This window comes from Leuciscus leuciscus (assembly GCF_965113295.1).
Source record: "Leuciscus leuciscus genome assembly, chromosome: 15".
Lineage (NCBI taxonomy): Eukaryota > Metazoa > Chordata > Actinopteri > Cypriniformes > Leuciscidae > Leuciscus > Leuciscus leuciscus.
The window spans coordinates 16964078-16985351 of record NC_138739.1 but is presented as its reverse complement, the minus strand read 5'-3'; the positions used below and the strand labels follow the sequence as shown (position 1 = coordinate 16985351).

General features: G+C 36.0%; 1 protein-coding gene across 6 annotated transcripts in view; it reads right to left on the bottom strand.

Annotated features, from left to right (window-relative positions):
* LOC309476163 (CD48 antigen-like) overlaps positions 1 to 20018 on the bottom strand; it is a 67835-nt gene extending 47817 nt beyond the window's left edge. The window contains exons 1-6 of one of the 6 annotated variants that reach the window (XM_082139395.1): positions 19771 to 20018; positions 19161 to 19469; positions 10082 to 10363; positions 9841 to 9954; positions 6981 to 7045; positions 1455 to 3227 (exon numbers count right to left, since the gene is read on the bottom strand). In XM_082139395.1, coding sequence (XP_081995521.1) covers positions 3174 to 3227; positions 6981 to 7045; positions 9841 to 9954; positions 10082 to 10363; positions 19161 to 19469; positions 19771 to 19831 — 885 coding nt within the window. In that variant the 5' untranslated portion in view covers positions 19832 to 20018 and the 3' untranslated portion in view covers positions 1455 to 3173. Of the gene's footprint in view, positions 1 to 1454; positions 3228 to 6980; positions 7046 to 9840; positions 9955 to 10081; positions 10364 to 12307; positions 12626 to 12936; positions 13122 to 18256; positions 18539 to 19160; positions 19470 to 19770 lie in introns of those variants that run through there. The other 5 variants (XM_082139393.1, XM_082139398.1, XM_082139394.1 and 2 more) reach the window with 5 other exon arrangements.
* Between the last annotated feature and the right edge of the window lie 1256 nt (positions 20019 to 21274).

Below are 21274 nucleotides of genomic sequence, written 5' to 3'. Positions count from 1 at the left end.
CGTGAAAGACTGCTTATCAGCATTATTTTAGCAGAAGTGCATTAAACCGCAGTGTGTTTAGAGGTTAAAGTGTCTCTGCACTAACTCTTCACTCATCTGCTCTCATTTGATCACTTGCACAAAACTATGTTTTGTTGATGTAAAGTATTCAGATTGTCATATTAAAGTCATCTCTTGCTGAAAAGTGTTTGTGTTGGTTCAGTGACTGATGCAGGTGATGTTCTGATGCTCTGTGGAGTTTCATTATGGTTCGTGGAGAGCAGAGAAACACTGGAACAAAATCGATCAAAATCAAACAATGATTTTAACAGCTGAAATGTGTAAAACATTTCATTTTCATTTAAATAAATGTCTCTGACTGTTGGCCTAACGGCGGATTTCCAATAATACGGGTGAAGGTTTCTGCGTGTTACCGTCTTTCATTTTAAACAACACAACAAGATTAAATGAAATACATTTTCTCAAATGTATTAACTCGTTGTTTCCTCTGACTCCATAATTGAAAAAGGTTTTAATATCATTAAAAGTGAGCAAATGTTTGATTATTCTTTTTAACTCTTTAATTATGTTTTACCAGCTCAGATTAGGAAGCTATATCACTTAGAGGTCCTTGCGTCTTCCGCAGGTCTCACGACACAATTTCGCCAGTTTTGTTCATCAAACAGAGTTAATTGGCTAATATCTTAGACGGTCGGATTCACCTTTACACAATCAAAGATACTTTAATAGCCCCCATGGAATTGCATACACTTGAATTTACCGTAATTTAATCCTTTTACTTCAGTAGAGGTTTTGGCCACTATTACAGATATGAGTCGACCAACTACTTGTCTTGCTTTGGATTGGCCAAGCCGTGGTTTCCAACGTACACTTATCTAAAGTAACACAGATTTCATTAGACACACCCAGATTTAGGTTGATCAAACAGCAATCGCTGCCCCAAACGGAAATGAAAGCTTTAGCATAAGTTCTGCCGGGAAGACTCAATTACTACGTCACCTATTGCCTTCACTTCTATCCAATCTTATTCTTATGCTCACTGTATAAAAGCTCGGTACTTACACATGTTGAGTTCGCAGATACTGAAGCGACGATTACCCCCATCCTCCCCACCACCACCAGGATGGTCCTGTCCATACCTCCCGGGGGGGTCGGCTGCGCCCCTGCCTTCGTCTTCAGGCGGGAATTGCAGATCCGATACCCTCGGATTATGCACTACGGACAGGGCCTACGCCAAATGACTTTGTATATTATCAGCTTGCTGAGCTGTCAATAAATGTACGATTTGTTGAAATAATTCTCCCGAGTCTTTCTGGTAGAACTAACTTGTCTGTGCAAACCAATAACACTTGAATTGATGTCAACTATTAGTCGTCACTAATCTGACGCAAACTTGTGGGAATATACAAATCCGATAATCTACTTGGGAAAACAATCTTAAGAGTCAGTCAGAATAAATTCAAATGTTTACAATTTATTGATCAGGTAATGAAGCAATAATTTAAAATGCAATTCATAAGAATAAAATCATCAGTTATTCATATCATAACAACAATTCAGAAATCAAGGAATTTGTAGAAATTATTACCTGGCAACGAAAATTACACACAGCGGTCGTGTGGGAAGTCAACTTACAGAACTTTTCTGCTCTTTTTCCTTATAAACCCAGATAATTCAATATTCTTACAAAATGGTGGCGTCTGTCATTTTAATTAGATTTTGGTCGCCTATTGAGGGGCTCACAACTGTGAGATCAGAATTTGTAATTGAATGGGTTCTTGTTTTACATACAGGAGGTAGTTTGAATGGAGGATCTGGGGGAGGGAACACCTTTAGGGGACACATCACTTTTCTCATATTTTATAATTTCTTTTAGCTTCCCATTATGGTTGGGGGAATGAGACAATTTTACCAGGTGCTTTAAAGGGGTGGTAAAACACGATTTCACTTTTCTAACTTTAGTTAGTGTGTAATGTTGCTGTTTGAGCATTAACAACATCTGCAAAGTTACAACTTTCAAAGTTTAAAGCAAAGGGAGATATTTGCTTTTAAAGAAATCAATTTCTAAGAACTACAAAAAACGGCCAGTAGGGACTACACGACATTCCTGCGGGCTTGCTGACATCACTAAGCCCAATATTTACATAAACCCCTCCTCCGATGAAGGATTCTTACAACGGCTAGTCCTGAAAGATGAAGCAGTTCCAACTTTAAAAACAGAAACTGTTTATGGGTCACAACCTGTAAGTATGATTTATTTTTCGTCGTTGTGTTTTCCTGTAATAGTTCGCATTGTTAATTGTACGTTGTAGCAAGGAAGTAAACGAAGGACAACGCTGTTTGGCTCCACAAACCAGTTTGTTAAATGCTAACGTTAATTCATACTTATCCGACAAACACATACAAACTTCTGTTTAATATCACCAGCGCAGCGAACTTGGAATGTTCGTGGTTGTTGTCGTTTATGTGATCAATGTAAATTATTCTTTGATTATAGCTTTTATGTATTGTTTATCTACATGCATGCTAAACATGGTTTTGTGTTTGATTTGGCTACTGTTGTAAAGCCAATGTTTAGTGTTCGTATTGGATTAATAGTTCAGGCGACAGATATTTAGCTACAATCGTTCTAAATATACAAAAGTAACAGTGTCATATAGCGATCTGCAGTCTTAAAAAACATACCTTTCTGAAACGTCCTTTGTTCTTGAACAGGTTCTGCTCGATCCTCTCCACTAACATTCTCTGGGTCTGATTCGGGCTCAAACTGGTATGGCAATATTGACGCCGTTGTTTACTGAAGCACAAACTACCGGTAAAGATAAGGGGGCGTGACGTTTCCGAACAACGTGCACTTGGCGGTTAGCGAATCACAACACACTGGGCCAGCTAACCAATCTGAGCCCATTGCGTATTTTTGCGTACATAGAACGCGGAAATCATCCGACCGTTTTTACGGGAGGGACAGAGCAGTGTAGAATAATGGTTAAATATGTGAAAAATAATGCACATTTTTAAAAACGAAGCATGAACACATGTTACAGTGCACCCCACAAACACAATCAAGCCTTCGAAAAAAGGCGTTTTACCACCCCTTTAAATGATACCAAACATGTATAGTTACTTCTTGTACATAAATAACATTGCATAGGTTTTCAGTGTATTTTAGTGTATCAGTCTCTCATGGCGACTCCTGCATACACCACATCTTCCTCCTCTTGAACTCTCTGAAAGAAAACACAAACACACATTCACATCACAGATGTAGTTATCAAGAACATTACTGACCAATTTTTAGACAGACTAAAAACATTTTAGTGCTTTTCACACTTAAAGGGCCATGAAACCCCCCCCCAAATTTTTTTTTGATGTAAACAGATATGTACAGGCTACACATAATTGAAAACACTAAACATACTCATAAAGTTAATCCATAAATGGAAAGTTGTTATTTTTGCATTTTTTAGAGCAATTTCATACTTCCGATTTGAAAAGCAAAGTCAAAGCAACGTCACAGATTCTGACGTCAGTGCGTAATACCGGCAAGAAGAACGAGCTGATGTCAACAGTTTCTGCATTTATTCATGACAAAGAGCTCATTCAATCCAATAACTGTGCTGTAGTATGCATAAGATATATTTGAGGCATTATGCATGAGACAGTATCACTTCGCGTTGTTAGATTTAGCTGTATTTGGCCGAGCGATTGTTTGGGTGGCTCGCCAATGTATTATATTTATTTATTTAATACATAAAATAATTAAGTTTGACCAGAGTTCGTGTGGGGATAATCATTTATTGAAGGTTTGTAGTGTAGCAGTTCATCAGCAGTGTTGGTAGCGTATCGGCCTTCAAAGAATCTAAACCCAAAGTTCTGTTTGTATGACTGTGCAATCTACTCTGAGCAATTTTGTTTCTTTGTCATTCACACCCATCAGTTTCTATGGGCCATATGTCTGTATGGGCCATTTGGTTCACACCTTTACAGACACTGTTTCAGTTGATTGCATCTTGAGGCACAGTAACAATGTAAATGTATCTGACTAAAGTTAACTGAAATACACATAATCTTTCAGCATTTGTCTTCCCTCATTGTTTGGGTTGTAAATGCTTGTTTCCTATGTGCGACAACACAAAAGTGTTTGGATTTTCCCCCGAGATGCATTTAGAGCTGGAGTTTGACTACAAACACATAGATAATATGACCATAACAATATTTAATATGTAAGAATATGAGAGCGGTTTCAGTGCAGAACAACGCGATAAGTTTAACAACCCTCGCCACGTGGATCATAGATCATATACAGACCAGAAGAAGCGTGTTTCAAGTTGTTAAAGTGCCCCTATTATGCTATTTAAAGTCTCCTAATTTTGTAAATATTTACATCAATAATAATCATACTTGCAGGTTGTGATTCTGAGGAGCAAGCTCGTCCAAATGACCCATCTTTCAAGAGCAAGCATTTTGCGAATCCCCTGGTGAACTTCGAGATTTGAGAAGCAGTCTTCAGTAAAATGACGTGTTTGTGGGTGTCAAGTTGTTTGCAGACAGACAACGTGCATCATAGGTGGGCAAATGTATCTTCTAGTGACGTAGAACCGCAAAGCAGTGGAATTCGAAACAAAACGCCTCGTATAGGCGGTTCAGAGTCGATTCTTTCTTTTGGGAGACAATAACTTTATTTATTGTGCACTTTTGACTTTACAACTTTGCAGAACGTTAACTTTCAAAAACGGTTATATTACACACTGCATGAAAGGGAATATTTGAAAAACCATAATAGGGGCACTTTAAGGACATATTTCCATACCTGTCAAGTTTTGGATTTGAAAATAAGGGAAATTTTCTGGCGCCCACCGTGAGCAGTCCCACCACCCAACCAAGCTCCAGTATCCCTTACATTTTAAGACAGGTGAACAAGAAAGCTAAAATCACCACTTGTCAACCACTTATAAACTACAATTGGCTTTATGCACAGCTGCACTACTTCCTGAACTTCAGCCAGCTCCTTTGTTTCCTGTCTGCCACTATTGGACAAACTGATTAATCCAGGTGTGTCTGATTATTGTTGTTGTTGTGACTACTGAGGTCAGGCACACCTGGATTAATCAGTTTGTCCAATAATGGCAGACAGGAAACAAAGGAGCTGGCTGAAGTTCAGGAAGTAGTGCAGCTGTGCATAAAGCCAATGATAGGCCTACCTTTGTTAACATTGACATTGACATTCGCTGTCCCATTGATTGCGGTATTTACATGAGGGTTTGGGTTTTTTGGCAGGAGTGTCCTGTCGTAGCGTCCATCATCCGTCTCTGTTTTTTATCTTTTTTTTTCCCGCGTTGTCACTCATCATCTGACCTCACACACTAACCTTGCGACAACTGCCACCTATAGTACCTGTAGTAGGCTACTGCAGGTGGCAGTTATCGCGAGGCTAGTAACAGAGCTCAGATTGGGAATGTTTTTTTTTTTTACTCCGCTCGGGCCCGGGGTATTATTATTTTTTAATAACGCAGGTTAAAATACACTGTAAAAAATGTGGTTGAGATTTAGTTATAACAACTTAAAGGAACACTATGTAGCTTTTCAACCTTCATAATATATTTCCAAGACCCTTGTGATGGTACATCGACTTACAATAGGTTGAATGGCACGTCTGCCGTAGCCTGACGGGCTCTGTATCGCTTTTACTGGCACTACGTAACTTCAGGGTTCGGGTAGTAACCCTAGCACAAAAAGAACTACAAAATTCGACTGCTTTACGGCATACGTCACTTCCCCCACCACTTCCTCAAATTTGGACGTGAGCGTTTATATACTGTCTATGGACGTGAGAGGCCAACCAGCGTTTGTTTTCGGCTTTCGTGCGTATGTTTTTGTCATGGGGGTTGTTTACACCTGGCCACTTCATGCGTTTTCTCAGATCGGATATGTCCTCCGAAACGCATTCAAGACGGATTTGAATCCGATCGCTCAAACCACTTCAGGAGGAGGTCTGAGACGCATTCCAGACAAAACTGGACAAGTGTGCATCTGGTTGTTGAAACCACATTGTTTCAAATTGTACTCCTCCCAAAAATGTTAAAAAAATAAATAAAAAAACGTGTGAGAGCGTGTTATAGTCTATATGTTATTGCCAGATATGACGACGCTACTGGAACATGCATTACCGCAGCTGAGCATCGATTCATCAAGACAACGTGCAAACTATCGCAAATCAAAGTGAAAGTAAGTCGCAGACGCTTAACACACAATCATCATCATTAAAAGTAAAGAAATGAAATGATCTTACCAGGGCTGTTACTGCTCTCTCTTATTGTGGTCTTTGATTTTGAAATTTTAGCTGATGATCAATAAAATGCAGCTCATATCTGTTGCTTTCGGTGACATGAACTCCATTAAATCTGCAAATAGCGCGAGAATTGAAGATCGGATTTAAATAATTTATGTGACCTGGTGTAAATGGAATCGTTTTGATAAATCAGAAATCCGATCTGAGAAAACGCATGAAGTGGCCAGTAAATAAATCTCTTATTTGTAAACTTGTTTGCATTCTGTTGTATGTTGTTGCGCTTGCTTGTAGTATGTCATTTTTTTACATGCTGTTCATTCATCCATTGCTGATAATTAGACCAGTCCAATAATTTCCACATATGTGACATATGATATGTCTAGCTAGCTTTCGATTATGTTAACAGAGCTGTTAACAGACTTGCTAACAAACACTCGTTTCTCTTACGTGTTTTTTGCGTTATGTTTTATTGCCTAGCTTGCCTCACGAACTAGTTTGCCAACTGAACTCAGGTGTTGTGAGGTGTATGATTTACGACAGTGCAAGTATTCCACAGTATTTGACTCTAGGGGTCGCTGTTTGACAAAAACACAAAAACACAAAAACACACAAACGCATCTTAATCTGACTCACTGCTGAAATAACAAACACACACACACACACACCACAAATAAAACATAATTTATCTTACCGATTTCTGAGCTTTTCTTTTGTAGAATGTCGGATCAGCATATGTTATTTCTTCACCACTCTGAACTGTTTGAACAATATAATGACAGACTGGTAAAAAAAAAACTAAATAAAATATTCTTTGAGAATTACTGTTGTGTTTTCTCTGCAACACTTTTACATTGTTTTAATATTATACTATGGGGCTGTTGAATGCTCTATTCTGATGGACCCTTTTCACGGACTGTGACGCGTTTGCACAGGTAGTCTATCAACATCACAGATCTAGTAAAGTTTTTCATATTTTCATTTTTAAAAACTTTCAATTCACAATTATGATGCTATACTTATATAACCAATCTATAATCAATCTCTCAATATTTTACCCACTTTTGGAAAGTCGTGAAAACATGATAGATTTGTTTTTATTGTGTTAATGAGTGTATCCGCATAAACTAGAAGAATGTAAAGTTCACGGCATAAACTCTTTAAATATGTTCAAGAGTTTTACACTTTGGTCTATTATTGTAGGAACATTGACTTTACATTTTCATGCTCCTAAACATGACGCTGAACAAAACAAACTGTGACTGGTTGCTTTACTTGTCAGTCAGACAGCTCTTGGGCAGTCCTTGGCCATTGAAAGCTGCTATGGAGCCCAGACCTTCTGCCGTCAGTTTAAACTAGGTATCCGGTGTTTCTAGTCAAATAAGCGTATTTTCAAAGCTGATAATGTAACTTTAAACTAAACCTATGAAAATGTTTTTAAGAAGCACATGACTCCATAATGCCATGACTTTACAGTCTCACAATGACCATCTTTTGTCAGCACCTCACGCGTCAAAGTTTAATGAGTGTGTAGATGACAAGAAGCTGCTGAAGATAGCATACAGTTCCCAGTCGGAGTTCAGCGGTTTTTGTACTCAAAATGATATGATAAGAGCACTTATACATTTTATGGGAAGTATTTTAGCTTAATTGATGCAAGCCATGCTCATTTTCTCTTGTCTGCCATATACAAACATTATTTTTTGCTGATTTTCTGGTGCTCAAAACACGTACTTTCCAGAGCCCATACGTATAAAACTTAAATGCTCTTAAAGGATAATTCCGGTATTTAGCACTTTGAGTCTATTTTCTAGTTTGTTTTGGATGAACTAGAGTGGTGGACACAGAAATTTTGACGATGGGTCCTGTCTCGACTTTTTGACTCTTTTAGAATCGCCTTTGACCGCTTCAGAGTGGCTGTCTATGGACATGCATGAACATGTCTTTAAAACAACCCTTAACGTTCGTTTTCAAAACTGTGCAACTCACCGAGTGGTTAGTGGTGTTCGTTGATGATTAAAAACAAATATATCGGCACAATGTATGATTTCAATCCATGTTATTTGCTATAGTGGAACAATTTTTTCAGATACCTCACAACCGCGTATAAACTTCCGCTCGATATTTGAGTCTGAAGCGTTAGCACACTCCCAACCACTTGATGGCGACAACCACTTTGCCATACAAGGACGCTGTATGGAACTCAGGGTTGCCAGGTGCCAGCGAGGTTTTCCAGCCCAAAACCTCGTCAAAAACCGCGAGAATGCACAAAAAACCGCCCAATTTTTTTTTGTGGCTTGTTTCTCGTTTAAACACATTGAAATCATTAACAAGCTTTAAAATGACCCATTTTTCGACTTAGCCTATTCGATTTTAGAAACAATATTCAATTAAATGAAGGCAAAAGTAGGCTACACTGACTTCAGTCAGACTATTCTAGGCCTACTATTAAACTATAAGCTTATGTTACGGAAAATAATGCGATCAACTTAGGCTATCAATGAGTCTGTTTATTGTCACTAAAAGTCGCTTAGAACAAAAGCATTCAGTAACATAAAAACATCGAGTAGATATGGACATAAAAAATAACCCACTTTAACATTTCAGTTATTTCAAATGGCAACATGAAACATGCATGTTAGGGCTGGGAGAAAAAATCGATTCACCTAGCTAGATATCGCGTTTTTTTTTTTTTTTTTTTTTTATCGCGTTTTTTTTTTATTACAGAATATTACAGATATTAATTCAAATTAAATTGCTTTATTTTTGCCCTTGCTTATATATGAGGTTGACAGAAGTTAGCCACTTTCGATTCAATAGAGGATGAAATGTGTCATTAGAGCTGCACGATTCATCTTTAAAAGTCTGTGATCTCGATTCAAACACCCACGCGATCTTATTCCATTTCGTTTGTCTATTAAACCTTTGAGAAAATCATATTCAAATCTGTGTTGGCGCTGCCGCTGACCAAGAAAGAGTGTCATGAACAGGTCATGAACCGCATTGACAGCTATAAGTTTGAAAACCCCGCAATCTACTATGTTGTTTGAGGGGCGGGCGGTGCCGGCGTGGGAGGTAGTGGGAGGTTGTCCTCATGTCTGTTGTGAGGTTAGGGGGCACCCCAGAGTTGTAGTGTGTGTGCGTGTGTGTGTGTGTGTGTGTGTGTGTGTGTGTGTGTGTGTGTGTGTGTGTGTGTGTGTGTGTGTGTGTGTGAGTGTGAGTGAACATGGGTCGCAGGAATAAGGATCTGAAGTGCCGGTGTTTCGGCAACAAAAACCCGCCGAACTGATCCGATTTATAATCTTTAGATCTATAATCTTTTTACCCTTTTAATTCCTTAACTGTTTTAGTTTTCCTTGCTTTTATTTTGTGATTATCTTAATTCATTTGTGTGTAAAGCACTTTGAATTACCATAGTGTATGAAATATGTTATATAAATAAACTTTCCTTGCCTTGCTCATAATTAAAAATATCAGTATTCTACTCATTCAGTGTCAATAACTCCTTATCATGTATTTTTACAGATGTTTCAGCAGAAAATAATTCTACTTGCCCTCTTGGTCTGTTTTCCTGCAGATCCAGAAGATTCCGACAGCAACTACAATCAACAGAGATGCAGCAGCCGAGATCAGCACTATATACAATGAGGATAGGCTCTGCCTTTGATCTATAATAAACAAAATTAAGCATTAACATGAATGAACCTGTCAATATGCTCTACAAAAAATACTATATGAAATATCAGCAATATATAAGTTGAGAAATAATTTCAGTAAATATATATATCCACAGACCTGCACATGGCTGACAGTGTGTGTTGATGTCCAGATGTGTGGTCTGGTTGCTGATGGGATTGTTCAGCACACAGCTGTAGGTGTTTTTATCCTGATATTCCACCTCCAGAGGTAGAGAGAGACTGATGCTGAGATCACACACACTGATGCTGGACAATACACTGATTCCTTTGTACCAGGAGAGAGTCGCATCACACACATTCAACACTGAACACAGCAGTGAACAATTCTGGTGTGATGATGAAGAACAGTTTCTACTGATGACAGGAACAGGCAGACGAGCTGGAAAACATGAGAGAACATACACTCTAAAAATTATTCTGTGGCTTAGTAAATATTACAGAAATATTTAACTTTATTAACTTAATAAAATCTCTGAATATTGTTTACTTGAGTGTTTGAGTTAAACATACAAAAATAATTGACTAAAAATCCAACAGTTAATTTTATCTAAAATATACAGTCATATTTAAGTTTTTTTTCACTAAAAGAATTTAGTATTTGACTAACCAATTATTTCTTCATAATAGCCTACACTTAATATATTTGTGGAATTTCTATCAAAACATTTGAGAATGGAGAATTAAACCGATCTGTTTCAAGAAACAAAAATATTACTTAATTCAAATCAATATTATTAATATATTTAACACTCTTAAGAAATCCCCCGCCCTCTGACGTGACGACAACTCAACGGTTGAGTGAGCGCGCGCTGTTTGAGTTGTGTCCAGAACAGTTCTTCTCTTCTCAGCTTCGCAGAATTGGTGCATTTCCTCTGTGAAATTTAGGTTTGTGAATGTTTTATTTTATCTAAAATCATTACTGTCCTTTAAATAATTTTATTTAATGCAAAACAACATACAGAGGCGTAATGTGACACCTAAAGGAGAGTCACACCTGTCTTTACAGTCTATGGTCTTTTTGCATGATTGAAACGCCTTGCATAAAACACACGACTTTATTCCTAATGATAATGAACACTGTAAAAAATGTCTAACCCTCCCAAATCAAAAATTTCAAGTGACCGATAACATCTAAATTTTTCAATTGGCCCAAGTGAAATTCTTGTTGCAATAGTCTGTTAACATTGGCTCAATGAGAAATAATACGTCAGACTAATTGAAAAATTTAGATGTTATCGGTCACTTGAAATTTTTGACTTGGGGATGTCTTTTTTTTTTACAGTGAATATAATTAATTTGGATGATAAAATGTCCTCCTCAGAACTGTCCACTGTTTGTTTATTGGCAGGTTATGTAGTCAGTCGCTCGCAGTATCTTTCAGCTGTGAGAGAAATGCAGAACGGCGGTATGAAGTTCGAAAATCACCCGCAGAGCGCGAGTCCGTCTCCGGCACGAGAACCAGCGCTGATCCGGTGGAAATTGTAGGGTAAAAAATAACAGGTTGATTACACTTGAATTAGGTTACCTGAATGTTTAAATATGTAATTTTTACTATGTTTGTTAGCTGAGTTTAAATGTAGGCGATATTGTGTGTTAAAAACAGTGTAAACTATGCCGTATTGCTACTCATCGACAATAAAGGCCAATGTCATGTATACTGGTGTTTGTATGGAATACTATTTTACAAAGGTTTAGAGGAAATAAAAAAAGTTAATATTACTCAAAAATAAAAACAATTAAAATTACTCATAAATATTGTTTTTTAAATGTTAAATTATTTCTACTCAATTTTATTTGTTAATGTACCAGATGCAGTAACTCAGATTTACTTTTTTTTTTTTTTTACTTGGCATTTACTCAATTCATACAGTATATTTCATTGATTTCACAGCTTTAAAATGTACTCAATATTTTTGAGTGTAAAAATGTTTCACCAAAAAAAATTTGTAAATAATAGTTAAACTTTTTAGAGTGTAGATTAATGAGGATTAATGATATACAACTAGACATTTAAGTAGATGAGTAAAAACATTGAGAGGAACCGAGACTGATCAAAAGTAAAGCCTTGTTTAACAAGCAGATGAAACTGTCACCAAAGACCTTGAGGTGAATTATGAGACATGAATAAAGCATGGAAATATCACAGACTATTTATATTATGCTTCATTTCCAATAAAGTTGTAATTGTTAAATTACGTATAAAATGTTTTACAAATGCTAGCTATGTAATTAACCTTACCAAGACAAGGAGTCTGCAATGCTATTCCAGGTTTAAAAAGTATTAAGGTGCTTATTTTCTTAAAATCTATAGTTCTCTACTCACCATAGATGGTAAGATTGAATGTGTTGAGCGGCGTCTCTGATCTGCTGCTGGTTACTCTATAAAGTCCAGAGTCTGTGGTTCTGGTGTTTGTGATGGTCAGAGATCCAGTCTTCTCATCCAGCTTCAGTCTGTCTCTGAATCTCTCATCAGGAAAATCTGTCTTATTGTCCTTTCCATTGATAGCTATAAGACTGTAAGACTTGTGGACAGTTCTCCACATTATCAGTTCATCTGTCTGTATTTCAGTATCAGTGTTTAGAGTGACAGATTCTCCCTCAGTCACTGACACTGACTTTACTTCATCAACACCAAACACTCCTGAAGAACAAACAGAAATATTCACTCAGAATTTGGAGGTTTGCCAGATTTTGCGTTTTCATCATTTTTTTACAATTTGAAAGTGTGCCATTGCAAAATATCTCTTCACTTCACCAATTTTAATGTATAATTCAAGAATATGCAATACATTGATGTAAATGAAAAATTTAAATAAAATAAAGAACAAATATATTTGAGTAGCCTATATTAGTCTGATAAAACATGAAAATGGATGATGGAAATAATAACAGAATGATGTGTATTGGACAAAGATAATATAAACACAAACGAAGGCATACAAAAATACTTACCACTCAGATTCCCCAAGCACAAACAGAATATAAACATGTCAAATATTTTCTTTGGCATTTCGCTTAACGGTTTTAAATAAAAAGCAGTTCCTCATTTTGAAAAGTTAAACACAACAACAGAAATATTATATTAAACATTTGAACGTTCAATGTGTTGGGATGAGCTGAAGTTAACAGTGCTGCCGGTCTGTAATGGAGCGGTTTACTGAAACTCTACTACAGTTAGTGTGATAAAACTCCTCCCTCCTTTGACAGATGTTTTTTTTCACAAAGACCTATTTTAGTTGTAGCCTACCAAGTAATCATTTACACCGCGTCTACGGTGCTGCAAAAGCTCGAAGCTGCCAAGACTGCAAGCGACAGAAAGTCGCAAATCTATTTGTCCTTTGTTTCAGAAGTAATTAAGTGTTGAAATACAAAATAAATAGAACGATTCATCCGTTTTCTGTCGGAGATTTGTCGTGTCGCGTTTTACAATCCAGTTTAGACATCATCAACGGATTATAAGGTAGGCCTATATTTATGTGTCGCTCGCGTCCGATGTTGATGGTGGCTACACGCCATATGGCAAGCCGTTTTAATATTTAATGCTTAAAACCTACTAGTCTCTATTTTCATGCTACTATTACTTATTTTGTATATACTAGTATCTATTCCATTAAGCACTAGTAGCCTACTTATTCAGCTGTGTTCATTCTTTAGGTACTAGTGCCTATTCTTTAGATAGCGTACTAGTAGGCTACCTTTTTACTAGCTATTCATTAGATTCTAGTGCCTATTAAACTGGTACTAGTAGCCTACGTTTTTATTATATTTATTAGTTACTAGAAGGCCTACTTGTACTTATGCATTAGATACTAGTACCTATTAAATAGATACTAGTACTTATTCATTAGATACTAATACTTATTTCAATAGTGACTTGTACATTTTATTTTGTTATTTGCCATTGACTTCTATGCCGCATCTGTCATTCAGATATCAACTATTCAGTTCTATTATGTATTCCAATTGTGACTAGTATATATATATATATATATATATATATATATATATATATATATATATATATATATATATATATATATATATATATATATATATATTAGATACTAGTAGTTATTAATTAGGTACTAGTACTTATTTTTTTTGAATGTTTTACCAACAAAAAGATTATATGAGAAGGTATACTTTCCGAAGACAAGATTTAAATGTTAAATTACTGTCATTATCTGAGTAAATCATTGGAGTTATTTGTCTCTTTTGAGTGTATTGACAGTAAAAGAAGCATAACAATTGAAACATGTTTCATATTTTAACCACACCGTTTTCAAAAGCAAGTTTGTTGTGGGTTTTTATACATGAATTATGATAATAAATATCCATAATGTATAAAAAAAATCTTGGGGCCGGGTTTGTGCTTAACTGGTTTGGGGAAAATCACACAGTACATGTGTATAATGCCCTCTCCTGGCATCAATTCCTCCATCATCCAGTGCCTTCATCCTATGTTTAAGACACATCAACTCCTGAAACACTTTTGAGTGTTTCATTGTTTTATACCATTAAGGAAGCACACACATCTTTAAAAGTTGAGTAGCAATTAAACGTCTTCCATTCTGTTTCTCAACTCCAGCTCTGCACCTTCCAGAATGTTTTAGATGTCTCACTAATTAAAACACCTGCTTCAACTCATCAGCATCTAAGTGTGTTGAATAGGAAGACATCGAAAACATTCTGGATGAACATTTAAGGGCTGGAGCTAAAAGTCTAATTTAAAATATAATATTCTAACAAACATGAGTAATACTGTAGTTATAGTCAAAATAAATGATTCCCACTAATTAAAGACTGTCTAATCACATTAAAAACTTCACCACATGGTGATGTCACCACATTTTCTGTGATGTCTTTAATACAACATTGATGAAATGGGGACAATAATATTACTATACTCTTTTATTTTGTAATATAGTAATAAAACAAAAGACTTTGAAAACTGTCAGCTTCATCTTGTAACCCCCAACAATCTGTCAGCAAGCACAATAAATAATGATCTTCCTAAAGCTTTTATTCAAATAACTACAGATGTAGAAATCATTATATCTTACATTAATACAAATACACCAGAATACAAAAACATTAAATAAAAAAATAATTATACCTTTTGATTTTCTGATTAGTCAGTGTATATTGTAAGACATGCTGTTGAAAATCTGCTTTAGAATGATTTGTATTGTGAAAAGTGATATACAAACACAACTGAATGAAACTGAAAAAAAAAAAAAAAATTTTTGTAATATAATGTCTACAGTCTTTCATGAACATCTCCACCTTCCTGAGTATCTGATTAATCAGAGTTTGATGGTGTTTGCTCTATCTTCTTCTGTTGAAGACTTCTGGATCTGAATTCATAAACCAGAACAGCAACAGTAGCCACGCCCACCAGAGCAGAGAGAGCCAATCGGATCACAGCTTCAGTAAAACCACAGCAGCAGTTAAAGTCTTGTGAGAGAAGAAATGAGCAATGTTAAAATATAAACATGGTTCTTTAGGGGTTTTAGCACCGGAGGTAAAAGTGTATGGCCCATAAAACAGACCCCAAACTAAGCAGGATGGTCTCAATTGTGCACAGATACACACATGTCTGACACTAGGTGGTGTTATAATTTTGGATCATAACTTTAGAACCTTAAGGGCTACAAGACCTTAAGGTTGACCTTGACCTTTAGGTTCTCTTTTTCAAGCTCAACAATTTTTTAATTTATTTTTTTACAACTTTTTCAAATTCCTCCTATGCAGTTGGTCCAATCATCACCAAAATATGCACACAGCAGCTGGGGACATTGCTGGCAAAAAGTTATCAAGAAAATGTTGATTTATCACAATTAGATTCAATAAAAAAAATTGATCTAGTTTATTTGTATATGGTGTACTGACAGAATTTTTTTTTTTTATAATTAGTGTTCAGAAGTCTAATAGAAATGCTAATAGATCTTTGTTCACACGTTTTTGATCCCAATAATACACATTTTTAACACCCATGCAAGCATAAGAAATGATAGAAATGTATTATAAAAATGAAAAGAGCTTTGAGATAAATGCTTCAGATAAATAAAGTTTTGAGCAACGTGATATATTCATGTTCATTTGAAATTGTCCTTTGACTTTCTATGACATGAGATTCCTCTAAATGTTGAAATTAATATGATTCCACACACACACCACATGTAATGATCACATTACTTACGACAGTAAACATTTTATAGTGTTTTTGTTTTGTTTTGTTTTTTACTTCCCTTTTAATCTAACAGTTAGAGGGAGTGATTTATTTTTTAAGTCAGTTGCGTTTTTTGATACCAGTGAGTTTACGGTAAACTGTTTTTATCAAATTCTAAGCCCGTCTAAATCGGTCCAACGACAGTTTCGGATAAGCAGATGAAGGTCTTTGCGTGTTACTGTCTTTCCCCGTGGCAAAGTCATTTAATTCCATTTAAGCTTTTATCTGACTTCTTTTTATCACAACCTCAAATTTAGGTTAGATTGCCAATTGGTTATCAGTTAAGCAACACATTTGATTATTCCATTTAACTCTTTACTTTATATTTTATTAGGAATCTGTCGCTTAGAGAGTCTCGCACCGGTCGTTCTTTTACGCATATCTCCCCATCACAAACTCGCCAGTCTGATAGTTAACCAGAGGTTAAAGCAGTTCAACAATGCCGCACATGCTTGCTATTGTTAAAAAATTGTCCCTTGTAGCCCCCTACAGTTGCCCATATAACTTAGTTAAAGCCCAAACAATAACCAGAGGTTATGGCTAGTACATTAAGATAATGCTGCTTCAACGCTTGCTATTACCTTAATAGTATTTTTATCTAGTCCCCCTATTTGCAACTGCATAACAACTTAGTTAAAATCAAGCAGATAGTCAGGAATCTAGAATCCCACCAGATGTGCCTCATGCTCAATCTAAACTGGGATCTAGTATGTACTTAACTAAAAGAGACATTTGTACCAGTCGCACTGTGACATTTCAAATGATACCAAACATGTATAATACTGTACGATAATTATTTACATTAAACCATGTCGATTTTTGGGTGAATATCTGGTGATCTCAGCGTGAGAGAGAGAGATGACATGGGGGAGGTGATTGACTCGAGGATGCTAGTTTCTCAAGAGAGAGTCAAATGTTCATTTCCAGGAAGCTCCTTTGTCTTCTTGGGAGTGGTCGTTGCTCAACCAGACTGCCCGGCATTTTCTAATTTCTCAATTCTTACAGTTTAACTATCATTGAAGATTCAAGATGGACTTTTCTGCAAAAACCACATCATAAGAGACGTTTCAGTTTGATAGCTATCGACAGGGGCGATTGGTGCTTGTGGCTATATTTTAGTTTGTAAATGTATATAATATAAAATAATATAACAGTTATAATGTTTTTTTATTTGTAGCGCCCCCATTTCTCAAAATTTTACGAAATTTGGTGTGCGTCCTCATTGTGTTCAGTTTGTTTAGTTATCATGGACTTTTAGTTTGTTTAGTCTCCTTTGTTCATTTTCCCTCCACTCCTTGGTCTTCATGGTTTTTGTCATTATGAGGTCATGTGTATCAGCTATGTCATTAATTACCTTGTTTGTATTCAGTTCTTAAGTTTCTCCTTTACAGTCATTCGGTGTCCGGTCACGTTTATTCCTATGTGTGTGTATTTCTGCTGCCTGTTTGGATTATAAGTAAACTTTTGTCTTCGTCTGCCTGCCTGCACACACCCGTAACACAGAATGTCCTGTTGTCTTTGTGAGTCAAATTTCGTTACGCTTGGACATTGCGCTCAGCAGCTATAGGTCAACTCGTGTAAAAAGAATCTGAATGTTGCCTGATCAATCAATTAACTTATATCTTTGCAACGCTTTGACAGCTAAAAATGATTTTGATACATTTCTGCCAGCACCATCCCTAGCTGCTGTGTGCATTATCTTTGAGAAGATCACACCTAGGAGGGAGTTAGAAAAAGTAGGGTTTTTTTTGGAAATTAAAATAATTATGTGTGGAAATTAAATCAGTTACACTGTAAAAAAAAATTACATCCCCAAGTCAAAATTTTCTAGTGACTGGTTACATCAAAATTTTTCAATTAGTCTGACGTATTATTTCTCATTATTTCTCATTGAGCCAATGTTAACAGACTATTGCAACAAGAATTGCACTTGGGCCAATTTAAAAATTTAGATCTTATCAGTCACTAGAAAATTTTGACTTGGAGAGGCTGGAATTTTTTTACAGTGTATGTATATAGTGCCATGCACCTGCACAGTACCTGAACATGGCTGACAGAGTTGAGTGTTGGGATGTGTGGTCTGGTTGCTGATGGTATTGTTCAGCACACAGCTGTAGGAATCATCCAGACACTGAATCTCCAGAGGTAGATAGAGACTGATGCTGAGATCACACACACTGATGCTCGACAATACACTGATTCCTTTGTACCAGGAGAGAGTCGCATCACTCACATTCAACACTGAACACACCAGTGAACAATTTGATGATGATGATTGTGATTTTTTTGAAGAATGGCTGATGACAGGAACAGGCAGACGAGCTTGAAAAAAGAATAAATATAATTCAGTATAGAGTGTTGTGATATTTGTCAGTTCATCACATTTTAAATTGAATGAATGTAAACAAATGTTATAAAATGTTTATTATTAAAATATGTAATTATAAGAATGTATAAATGTACAATTTGCTTTTTATCATCACAGAATTGTCTTTATATAATTTTAAAATAAATCAATAAGTTTATTCAGCAAGGATGCATGAAATTGATACAAAGTTACAAAATATTCGATTTCAAATAAATTAAATAGAACTTTCAATTCATCAGAGAAGCCTGAATTTTTATTTTATTTTATTTAAAAACTGTTTCAACATTGATAATAATAATAATTAATGTTTTCTGAGCATCAAATTAGAATGATTCTGAAGGAATCAGTGTGACACTGAAGACTGGAGTAATGATGCTGAAAATTCATCTTTGATAACAGGAATAAATTACATTTTAAAATTCAAAAGGAAAACTGTTATTTTAAATTGTCATAATATTTACTATTTTTTATAATAAGAGACTTCTTTTAAAAACATAAAAAGTCCCACCGATCCCAAACATTTGAATGGCAGTGTTTATATATAAATAAAAATAAACAGGGTAATTCTCTACTCACCATAGACAGTAAGATTGAATGTGTTGAGCGGTGTCTCTGTTCTGCTGCTGGTTACTCTATAAAGTCCAGAGTCTGTGGTTCTGGTGTGTGTGATGGTCAGAGATCCAGTCTTCTCATCCAGCTTCAGTCTGTCTCTGAATTTCTCATCAGGAAAATCTGTCTTATAGTTGATTATAGCTATGAGATTGTTGTTGTGGACAGTTCTCCACATTATCAGATCATCTGTCTGTATTTCAGTATCAGTGTTTAGAGTGACAGATTCTCCCTCAGTCACTGACATTGACTTCACTTCATCAACACCAAACACTCCTGAAGAACAAACAGAATTCACTCAGAATTTATTTAGGTTTATGACATTTGGAGATTTAGTAGATTTTTGTCAGTTTGAAACAATTTAAAAATGTATCATTGCAAAACAACTCTTCACTTCACTTATTTCAATGTATATTTAAAAAATGGCAATAAATTAAACCCTTTGATGTAATGGATAAAAAAAACAAAAAAACAAAGTAACATAATGAACAAACATATTTGAGTATATTTGTCAGACAAAACTTGAAAATGAATGGAAACAACAGAATGATGCGTATGTGGACATAAAAATACTTACCACTCAGACTCCATAAGCACAAACAGAAGAATATAAACGCGTCAAATATTGTCTTTGGCATTTCGCTGAATGGTTTCAAATAACAACAGTTCCTAATTTTGTAAAGGCTACATTTAAACACAAAAAAATGAAAAAAACAACAACATAAATGTCATAATAAACGATGAACGTTTCGTAATACAGCAACAGAAGAGCTGAAAAGGACTGTGCTGCTGGTCTGTTGTGTGTAACTCTGCAGTCAGTGTGAATAAACACCAACACTCAAGTGGTGTTCACTGCAAAGCAAACATAGAGCTCATGTTCAGGGAGGAGGAGCGAATGTAATTTGGGCCTGATGGGTGGAGCTAGAAAATCGAACCCTCCCCACTACTCTATGCCTCCACACCATTAGAGCTCCAGAAACCGCTTGTTGATGATAAAGCTTAATGCTCATTGGTTTAAACAATAACATTCTGTTATTTTCTGAAACGTCAGAAATGTTAAAACTCTGATGTTTTTATGTGTAAAATGTATTTGTCTGTAACAGTCTGACAGCGGGATCTATCAAATAAAAATTGATTGACACCTTTTAAACGGTTGTATGTGGGCCTCTGTAGTGCAGCCCTTTTCACCTACAAAATTCACACTTAGATCTCATCTGGCCGAACAACTTCTTGCGCTCTGTGCCCACCCAACAGGGAGTCGGCTTTGTGGGTTGTTTGAAAAACGCATGTTCTCCTAGGGGATTTATCTGATCACCACCAAATTTGGTCAGCATGAAGTCAAGACATTTTGGATGCTAAATTGCGAACGGCTTTTGTATATCTCGAATGGTTTAGCCGCGACGAGGCAACAAATGTATGGTGAGAAACAGGAAGTGTGTTAAAACTTCTGCATACTGATAAGGGCTGCATTCCACTTAAAATTTGTATGACCTTCACTCACTAACTTCCTTCCGTCTAGTGCAGTGGTTCCCAACCTCTTTTTGTCTGAGACCCCCTTTTTCCCAAGAAAATATTTTAGGGCCCCCCTTCACATTTAATGATATTATCGCTCTTGTAAGCTTGCAGCAAGGATGACAGAATATGTTGTTTTCAAGCAAATGGTATGTTTACTATAACCAGATATGTTTATGCACAAATAATAGCCTATAATATTGAAAATACAATAACAAAAACATTAGTAGGCCCTTTGTAATTTAAAAACGTAAGCCTAGGAGTGGCCTATAAATTGGCCCTATTTTAAAAATGCAATAACAAAAATATTCACACTGGTGTGTAGATAAAAAAATAAAAAAAAGAATATAGGCTATTACTAAATGACTGCTGTCTGGGACCTCAATACTTGCATGTTATTTGTGAGGCTTTATCAATGTGAGGCTTTATTTTTGACGCTTTTGGCGCTATAGCGAGCGATAGTAAACTTGCGTTTATTAACAGAATAATGCGTCTTTCGGAAGAACATTGTAGCCGGAACTACTTCTCTCTGTGTACGTCTATGACGAGTCACGCAGGTACTGGGCTAC